General features: G+C 40.9%; 1 protein-coding gene across 1 annotated transcript in view; it reads left to right on the forward strand.

The window, feature by feature from the left end:
* The window catches only part of Rbm6 (RNA binding motif protein 6), a 122,270-nt gene extending 113,245 nt beyond the window's left edge, over positions 1-9,025 (forward strand). Inside the window, exons 16-20 of the mRNA XM_023704598.1 lie at positions 2,689-2,784; positions 4,141-4,398; positions 6,304-6,378; positions 8,506-8,603; positions 9,022-9,025. Of these exons, the coding sequence (XP_023560366.1) occupies positions 2,689-2,784; positions 4,141-4,398; positions 6,304-6,378; positions 8,506-8,603; positions 9,022-9,025 (531 nt within the window). The remainder of the gene's footprint in view (positions 1-2,688; positions 2,785-4,140; positions 4,399-6,303; positions 6,379-8,505; positions 8,604-9,021) is intronic.
* The last annotated feature ends 1,388 nt before the right edge of the window (positions 9,026-10,413 follow it).

Genomic DNA, 10,413 nt, shown 5'->3' on the forward strand with positions numbered 1-10,413 from the left:
TCTGTTGTCTCTTAGTTATATAATTGTAACTTAGCATATAGGCATCATGGACAGAAGAGATTTTGGGGAACAGAGGGGGTACTTGGAATTAAACTCAGGATCTTGTGCCACTGAGCAACATGTCCAGCCCGAGAAGAGATTTAGACTTTTTTTTTTTTTTTAAATGTATTTATTTGGCACAGGTTCTCACTATGCAGCTCAGACTCATAGTGATCCTCCTGTCTCAACCTCCTTAGCACTGGGATTACAGGCATGGGCCACTACGCCCAGTTTCAATGGCCAGCACAGCTTGGGGAAGGCATGCATGTGGTACCAAGGATCAAACCTGGGTCCTTGTGCCTACCAAACAGGCGCTTAGACTGCCAAGCAGAGACTTAGATTTGAGATACAAAGTTATCTTAAAAACACTATGATTAATATTCAATAATGTAACTTAGAAATAATGGGGTATACCGATGAATGTCCATTTTGTATCTGTGTATTCAAAGAGGTTGGGATAGATATATAGTTGCATTCTCTTAATGAATAGAATGATTTGTTCTAATGGTGTTTGTGAATAGGATCACAAGTCCGCATCTTGTACAGCAATTAACCACTAAGAAGAATATATGCAGTGTATTATTTGTTGAAACTGTCCTTCCGATTTGATTTGAAACTGTCTTATTGCTATCTCTTTGTCAATAAAACTTTGAGAAAAAAAAAAAAAAAAACACTATGATTAGGACCAGATAGCTCAGGGGACTAAGCCCTGCTTTCTTTTTTTTTTTTTTCTTTCTTTCTCTTTCTTTCTTTCTTTCTTTCTTTCTTTCTTTTGTATTTTAGGGAAGGGTCTACAGGGTGTTCAGGGTTTCACTGGCATGTGGTTCTAGAAATCAAACCCTGGACCCTGCACTTGCCTAAGCAGGTGCTTAGTCCTCTGAGCTATCTAGCCAGCCCTTATTTGGGTATATATTTTTTATTTATTTATTTTTATGTATTTAGTACATGGTCTACAGGGTTTCACTACACAGATTGGACTCATAGTGATCCTCTTTTCAGCCTCCCAAGTGCTGGGATTACAGGTGCGCATCACCACACCCAGTCTCAATTACCTTCTTAGTGCTCCCCAGGGTGGGGCCAGCACAGCAGGCTGGGGATTGAACTCCGGTCTGTGCCTGGTTAGGTACAGTCTGCTGAGCTATCTGACTGGATTAGAGATGAAAATTATTTTCACATCTGATACAAAATTATTGCCTGAAGATTTATACTTGGGAAGGGCTGGGGAAATAGCACAGTAGAATAGGGCCTTGCCTGAACACGGTCCTGAGTTCAATCCCCGGTACCGCAAAAAAAAAAAAAAAAACACCTGCACTTTAGGAGCCAGGGAGATGGCTCACTAGAATAAGCTCTTGCCTGACAAGCGTAAGGGCTTGAGTTCAATCCCCGATTCCAAAAAAAAAAAAAATTATTCTTGGGGGCTTAGAATTCAATCGCCCAGCTTGCTGTGCCAGCCCCCCACCCCCACCCCCTGGGTCTGCTGAGAGGTTGATTGAGATTGGGCATGGTGTCACATGCCTGTAATTCCAGCGCTTGGGAAGCTGAAAACAAGAGGATCACTCCAAGTCTGATCTGTGTAATGAGACCCTGTAGATCCTGACCAAATACATTTAATAAAAAAAAAAAAAGTAAAAGAATTACACTTATTTACTAGTGTCAGTTACGCATTTGTAAAAACGGATGAATTTGCTTTTGGTTCAGTTCATAGCTTTGTGTGTGTGTGTGTGTGTGTGTGTGTGTGTGTGTAACCAGGGATTGAACTCAGGCCCTTGTGCTTGCCAAGGAAGCACTTATTCTACTGAGCCATCTCCCTGGCCCCACTTTTTTCTTTCTTCTAGTACTGCTGGGTTATCTAAAGATGTGAAAAGAAGAGAAGAAAGAGTACATGTGTATTTATGTATCTACAAATTTAGACTTTGGGTCCATATTGGCTTGGTGTTTGAATTGTTCTTGTGCCCCTTAATCTTTGTTCTTTTTATTATTTTCCCTTAATCTTTACAACTGTATTTTCAACCATTTGTGAAATGAAGATATTAATGTATAATGCATATATGATGGTTGTAGTAAAAGCTAAAGATGCTATATGTAAAGAATTCATTCAGTGCTTGACAGATAGTAATTTTTTTTTGTTGTTTGTTGTTGGTGTCAGGGTTTGACCTAAAACATGCTAGGCAAACACTCCACCACTGAGCTCTACCCCAGCCCTAAGTTTTTAAGTGTTTAATGTTCCCTAATTACTGTAGCAACATTATAGATCTTTGGAGGTTTAGAAAATCAGCCTTATTTCAAGAAAACTTTTTTTTTTTTTTTGAGACAGAGTCTCATACAGTTCAGGCTAGGCTTCAGCTCACTTTATAGCCTGGGCTGATCTCAAACACTCAACAGTCCTTCTACTAAGCCTCCTAAGTGCTGGTATTACAGATGTGTACCACCACATTTAGCAAATAGGGCTAACTCCTAACCAATTTTTTGACTACTAAGTATCATATAAGAATTACCTCAGGGGCCGGGGAGATGGCTCAGTGGAATAAGGGCTTCCCTGGCAAGCACAAGGGTCTGAGTTCAATCCCTGGTTCTGCCAAAAAAAAAAAAGAAAGAAAGAAAGAAAAGATAAAAACAAACAAAAAAAGAATTATCTTGGGTTTTGGTTAGTTTCAGGAAGATGCCAGTGAGGGGAAGACCCCCCCAGAGGATGTCTTTAAGAAGCCCCTGCCTCCCACTATGAAGAAGGAAGAGAGTCCTCCTCCTGTAAGGCCAATGCATGGTGTCCTGGGCTGGGGCTTGGGTTGCTTCTGGGTGGGAGGGGAAGCTCAAAAGCTGGTACCTCACTCCATTGTTGTCCTTTTAATCTCTCTTATCCTAGAAATAAGTGCTCTTCTCGAGGGTAAGTGCGAGGTAAAAATTTCTTTTTGTTGGTGTATTACAGGAGAATCAGAGGCAGTTTCCTGTTTTCTTCCTTTCTATCTTCTACTCTTTCCACCTGGCCAGGAGATGTCTGTCCTTTGTTATATCTTACTCTTTTTAGTCTTTTCTAAATCAGCAAACCTATTTTCCTGGCCTCAGTGTTTCTTCCTTTTTGATGATACACAAGAATTTGTTAGATATGGGGCCCATGTGTGGTCATACTCATAGTTTGGCCTATCTAGCTGGACCAAATGGTCCTAATATTTGCAGCCTTTATTTATTTAATTTTTTTTGCAAGCATTTTTATTTTTATTTATTTTTTTTTTCAATTCAGTTTCCCTATTTATTTATTTATTTATTTGTGGGGGGCAGCTCAGCCCACCAGGGTACAGGGCTGGCTGGCATATGGTGCTGGGGGATTGAACCGTGGTCCCTATGCTTTGCTAAGCTTGTTCTAAGTAGGTGCTTTAGACCACTGAGCCATCTCACCAGCCCTGCAAGCATTTTTAGATACCTTAAAGTAATAGTCTCAATCTAATCACTAGTGATTTTGATTAATGCAATATGTAGCAATAGTGGCCATGTTTTTTTCTTTTTATAATTTTGACTGATCATAAAGCATTTCCTATAAGACAGTCTTTGCCTACATCACATTATTAATTCAGCTCATTGTAGACAAAATCTGTATAACTAAGTTATACTTATGATGAAGATTACTTAATATACCTCTTAAATCTCCTTGATTAAATTCACCTTTCCTTTTTCCATGGGCTTGAAATGTTCAATTCCTTTCTCTGTGTGGCATATTATCTTTCACTGTTTTCTGTGTCATTCCACTTTTCCTTTTCCCTACTATTCTTGCTAGAATTACTTTCTTGCTAGAGTTCACTCTCTCATTCACCTCAGTAAACAAGAAATAAAATCAGCCTCTAGCCATGTTGCTTCCATCTGAGCAGCATGGTCAGCAGGCCTGTTTTGAACTCAAAACAAAGAAAGTGAGTATCTCTGTCAAAATAACCAAGAAGTGGACTTCAAAATGTAATTTAGGCCGGGCTTGGTGATATACATCTGTAATCCCAGCCCTCGGGGGGCTGAGACAGGAAGATCACTGGCAATTCAAGCCCAATCTGAACTGTGTAATGTACCCTGCTCAAAAGACCAAAACAAGGCTAGTGTTGATCTTTAGCCTTCTCCTTCCAGCCTAAGGTGGTAAACCCACTGATTGGCCTCCTGGGTGAATATGGAGGAGACAGTGACTATGAAGAAGAAGAAGAAGAGCAGACTGCTCCCCTCCAGCCTCGCATAGCACAGCCCCAACCACGGGAGGAGCTGGCGAAGAAGGAGAATGAAGAAGACAAACTCACTGACTGGAATAAACTGGCTTGTCTGCTCTGCAGAAGGCAGTTTCCCAATAAAGAAGTTCTCATCAAACACCAACAGCTGTCAGACCTACATAAGGTATTAGGGGAAGGGACTGTAACCTTTCAGATTTTTGACCATTAACATCAATTACAGGAAATAAAGTAGCTTATGCTGTCCTTCCCTATGTCATTCCTAGTCCCTGTCATTAAATTTGTTCAGTTCAAGAATGAATTGCTTTTCCTCTTTTTGTTGATGAATTACTCCAAATTAAGGTTGTGTATAGACCCAAGGTAAGAGCAAAAAACTTCAGTGTGTTGAGACAAGGTAAGCAGCATGACCATTCACAGATACAGAGAATATGCAGGAAGAGACGGGATTGTGGGGTCAACAGCTTACTTGCTGGGTATGTAATCTTAGTGCTGCCATTAACCTAACAGTTGGAACTCAGATAAACCCATTCTGTTTCCTTGGTACTTGGTAGCTTACCCCTTTTCTATCTAGCTACAACAGTGTGCAGTGAGTCAGATTCTCATCTTACAGTGAATATTTCTATAAGCCACAGCACAGCAGCTGTTTTGGGGGTATTAAATTGACGTTCATTGGTCCTACCCTTCAGTCTTCCCATTTGTATGTACTGACCAAGGAGTTAAATTATAAAAAAGGTCCCTAAATGGACTCATGTTCTCAAGAGAAATTTTTTTCACACTCCTCTAGTAGATATGCTAAGAGAAAGTATGGGGGGACTTGATTTACATTTTCTCTCAACGAAGAACCCAGTCTTCTATAGCTAAAAACTGAGAAGCTGTGCTTTTGGTAATAGTACACTGCTCCTCCCAACTACCCCTGTGGAAACTGAAAACTGCTTGGAATGCTGAGAAGCCCCTCCTGACCATCGCGGGAACAGATTACCCCACAAATCCCTTGACCCTCTGGAATTCTGAGTCCTCAGATTAACACATTTGTGCTTCAGCCCTCTGATGACAGTGCTAATAGGTAGAGGGAAAAATAAGTAATTGTCAAGAAAGAAGAACCACAGGCCTGCTAAATCCACAAACTGAACAGTCCCTAGGACAGTGGACAGGGACTGTATTCCTTTTCCTTGTAATTATCATTCAGAAGCTGTTTTACACACTGCTCCACTCCTCACGTTTCTTTGTTTTGTTTTTCCCGTGTTTCTATGTATCTGGGAAAGTTATGTAGTAGAACCATTCTTGAGGGACCGGGGAGATGGCTCAGTGGAATAAGTGCTTCCCTGGTAAACACAAGGGCCTGAGTTCAACCCCTGGTTCCGCAGGAAAAAAAAAAAAAGAACCATTCTTGAGGAGTGTGTGTCCCTCAGAAGAGTGTATGTACTTTCAGGACCCTAGTGCTACTGCTTATGTTATTCCAGGCCTTTGAAAGAGCAACTAATGTTTGGGGATGATGGATGATGGAGATGGTAGGCAGAGTATGTGTACATACAGTTTACTTCACTACTGTGCTCAGATTCTATCCTATTATTTTCTTTTTTTTTTTTTCCTCGAAGTACTGGGGATTGAACTTGGGACCCTGTGCTTGCCAGGCAGGCACTTAGTCTACTGAGCTATCTCTCCAGCTCTATCCTATTATTTTCACTTTAGAGTTGAACCATATTTTTGTCTTCCAAGTTTTAGAGAAAAGTAGAATAAAGATCCTTTATTTATTTATTTATTTATTTAGCGGAACCAAGGATTGAACTCAGGCCCTTGCACTTGCCAGGGAAGCATTTGTTCCACTGAGCCATCTCCCCAGCCCCAGGATCCTTCTTATATAACCAAATCTGGGTGACAAATCTGCATTAGAATCTGTATTCCTCTGGGAGTCAGGCAAGATGATTGGAGATTGTTGCTTACAGAGTACAGTAATCATTTAGGAAGGTCAATCAAAAGAGCTACAGTCAAAGCGCCTATCAGGAAAGGCCTAGAGGTATTTCCAAGACTATTTACTATAGACCAATATTCATAAAATACCTTCTGTTCTCAGCAAAACCTGGAAATCCACCGGAAGATCAAACAGTCTGAACAGGAGCTAGCCTATCTGGAGAGGAGAGAACGAGAGGTAAACTTGGGTGACCTGCTATTCCCTTAACTCTAGTTCTTTTTCTCTACTGTAGAGGTCTACTGATCCCTCCTTACAAGAAGACAGAGAAAGAGCCCCCAAACATAATGTATAAATTTGTCAAAACTCATCAAATTCTACATTATAGTGGGATATACTTTATTGTTTATAAATTATTCCTCAACAAAGGGTATTTTTTTAAAAAAGTGATACTAGATTCTCCTGGTAGATCAAATAAATTAGCACTTCTCTTTTCTGCTCAGCTTTTGAATTAGTTAAGAAAATGGAAGTATTGGATGGAGCCACTAAAATCCATCCTTTACTATTAAAGGCTAAGTTAAAAGACATAGCTTAGTGTTAGAGCCACATGGTCCTCCTACCTGGTCTGTACAATTAAGCAAACTCAGTGCCCATCATTGACTTCAACAGGCTGGGGCAGGTCTAATACGATGATTAAGAATCTACCAGTGGTTTGCAGACCAAAATTGGAGAAAAAGGAGGGCTACAAGGAAAGCCAACATTTGGCCCTAGTCTTCTAAGGTCAATTGAGACTCAGGACATATGAGAACTTGTACTGTAACGTCATGTACCTCGGTAGTGTCCCAAATTTTCTGATCAAGAAGATTATGGGGCCAAAGAGGAGAGTGATCGATGACGTAGAGTGTGCCTAAGGAGAGTCACATGGGGAAAAGACACTCTCTGGGGCTTTCACAGAGAGCACATTGGCCAAGCAATGGCCGTGACTCATCCACATGGCTGCACTGACAAGGGTTCTACAATCTGAGGTACAGGATCTCAGGATAAATCCTGAGGGCATTTCATTGGCCTTCTCAGACCAAAAAGCTACAACTCTTGTTGCATAGGTCCTGCTTTACCTTGGTCTTAACCATCCAGTAGAAAAGTATGAAGATGAAATATAGGAAATAAAGCCATGCTGTTGAGTTGAGCTGTGGGGGACTCAGGTCAATAATTTCTGACATTGCCAGTTAAACAGAAGACCCAATGCTGTTATGGGCTACTGGACTCTTTTAGAATGTTTTGCTGAGTTTATACACCTATAATATTCAATAATGAAACTTAGAAAAATGAGGTATACCTATGAATGTCCATTTTGTATCTGTGTATTCAGAGTGGTTGAGATAGATATATAGTTCCATTCTCTTAATGAATAGAATGATTTGTTCTAATGGTGTTTGTAAATAGGATCACAAGTCCGCATCTTGTACAGCAATTAACCACTAAGAAGAATATATGCAGTGTATTATTTGTTGAAACTGTACTTCCGATTTGACTTGAAACTGTCTCATTGCTATCTGTTTATCAATAAAACTTTGAAAAGAAAAAAAAAGAATCCACCAGTGGAAACCTATGGGCGATCACCTGCTTCTTAGTAAGGGAAGAGGCAGAGGCAAACATGCCAGCTATCTTTCCAGACATGCCAACCAGAGAAGTAATTACTTTCTCTAGAATAGCATGAACGAGGGGGCCTGGCCCTAGCTCAGTCCTTTAAGTGGCTGCTTCCACAATGCTGTCAGCCTCAGGTTGCTGGAGTTCGAACCTCACAACTCTCCCGCTGGCCAAAAGTGCCCTGAAGGCATTCGAGGAACCAAAAAAAAAAAAAAAACCTTATGCCTAGAATAGCATGAACGAGCAAGAGATTCCAGGAGTTGTGCTAACTTCGATTGATTGATTGATTGATTGATTGATTGATTGACAGGGATCAAACTTAGGATCTTGCACTTGTCTGAGCTATATCCCTGACCTTTGCTTTAAAATAAATGTCAGGTGGTACATGCCTATAAGCCCAACACTCAAGAGACTGAGGCAAAAGGATCACTGTGAATTCAAGGCCAGTCTGAGCTATGTGGTCAGTACAAGGCCAGCCTGAATTGCAGAGCAAGACCCAGTCTCAAAAAACTAAACAAAAGAAATGTCTAGTCCAGAAGCAGCAGTATATGCCTATGGTCTCAGAACTTGGAAGGCTGGGGCAGCAGAATTGCTTGAGTCTAGTGTGGGCACCATAGCAAGACGCTATCTTTAAAAAAAAAAAAAAATCTGGAATGGGATAAAACTTTCCCACTGCCTAACCTCACATAGAAATTTTAATTCTGTTTTGCTTAACAACAGGGAAGATTTAAAGAAAGAGGAAATGATCGCAAGGAAAAACTCCAATCTTTCGACTCTCCAGAAAGGAAGCGGATTAAATACTCCAGGGAAACTGATAGGTAAGTAATTCTTTCAGCTGCACCCTCAAGACATAGTAAAAAGAACAATTTCTTCTCCAAATGTGCTGCCATTCTCTCTCTAAGTGAGATAAAGGCTCTCAGAAATGGGTTTTGTCTTAATTTAGGGAGCATGACCTTTATCTTAATATTGGAAATGTGTGTGTTTACATGGAAAGTTGGCTGGCTGCTTCCCATACTCAAAGGAGGACTGTAGTAGCTATAGCCAGGAATCCTTCCTCTTCTCAATACTGTACTCTTGGGGTCAGGGTGTATAGCTCAGTAGCACATGCCTGCCTGGCAGTCTTGTCCTGAATTTAACTGCTGGTATGGAAACAACAACAACAAAAAAAAGTATTGTACTCTCCTCATGGGCCTGATAAGAATACGCTTTTTTTCTGGGAAATCTTCATTCTTACAGTTAGATGCTGAGCAGTTGACTGTGATCTCTAACTTCTAATTAATAAGTTCCGAAATAAAAACTCCAAAGTCAAAAGTCCAGAGTTACATAGAACTTACTGATAACCACTGTGTACAGAGACTGCTAAGTACAGGAATACTCAGACAAGTTATGTTATTATTGACTGTCTTTACACAAAATAGAGAAGGCATATATACGGTATCTCTCAGGGCAGGCACAGAAATCCAGTAAAAAGGAAGGCAGTTCACTTAGAAGGGATGACCGAAAATAAAGCTAGTCCAGTAGGTAGGAGGCCAACTCATGATGGCTTTTTTTAAAGGCAGTGGGAAAATTTGAATCTAACTTTGCATTTTAGGAATTGGTTTTGTAGAAGGATTAATGATATAGCAAAAGAAAGTAGGGGCTGGTGAGATGGCTCAGTGGTCTAAAGCACCTACTTAGAACAAGCTAAGCTAAGCGAAGCACAGGGATCGCGGTTCAATCCCCCAGCACCACATGCCAGCCAGCCCTGCCCCCTGGTGGGCTGAGCTGGCCACACACACAAAAAAAATAAATAAATAAGTAAATAAAATTTTTTAAAAAAGAAAGTAGAGAGGTGTTGAGTCCGCGGTCTTTGTACCTGTGCAGAAAGGGAAATGATTGACCTGCTAAGTCCCTGAAAAGGCAGGACATGGTCTGTGGCTCTAACATTCCAGCTAAATTTCATTACAGCCCCTAGAAGAGATATATTTTTATTATCCAATAATCAAATGTGTATAACTGAATAAGAAGTCTTTCCACTGTGTGCAATGAGCACACAGTGCTTATTTCTATTCTGATCTGTTGTTTTTATTTTAAGAAGTGCTAGGGCAGAACTGAGTAAGTCAGAGATTTGATCCCTGGGCCTGCTGTGCTGGCCCCACCCCCAGGGTACGCTGAGATGACAATTGAGACTGGGCATGGTAGCGTGCGCTGAGATGTCAATTGAGACTGGGCATGGTGGCGTGTGCCTGTAATCCCAGCTCTATAAACAGGCAGGTCACTTTGAGTCTGATCTAGTAGTGAGACCCTGAATACACTATAAACCTTTCCCTAAAAATACAATAGATAGGGCTGGAGAGATGGCTCAGTGGTCTAAAGCACCTACTTGAAACAAGCTTGGCAAAGCACAGGGACCGCGGTTCAATCCCCCAGCACCACATGCCAGCCAGCCCGCCCCCTGGTGGGCTGAGCTGGCCACACACACACACACACACACAATAAATAAATGTAATAAATAAAAATAAATAAATAATTTAAGGGGCCGGGGAGATGGCTCAGTAGCATAAGTGCTTGCCTGGCAAGCGCAAGGTCCTGAGTTCAATCCCCAGTTCCTCAAAAAATTTAAAAAATGAAAAAAATGAAAAACCAAAA

This window comes from Octodon degus, unplaced genomic scaffold, assembly GCF_000260255.1.
Source record: "Octodon degus isolate 3935 unplaced genomic scaffold, OctDeg1.0 scaffold00008, whole genome shotgun sequence".
Classification (NCBI taxonomy): Eukaryota; Metazoa; Chordata; class Mammalia; order Rodentia; family Octodontidae; genus Octodon; species Octodon degus.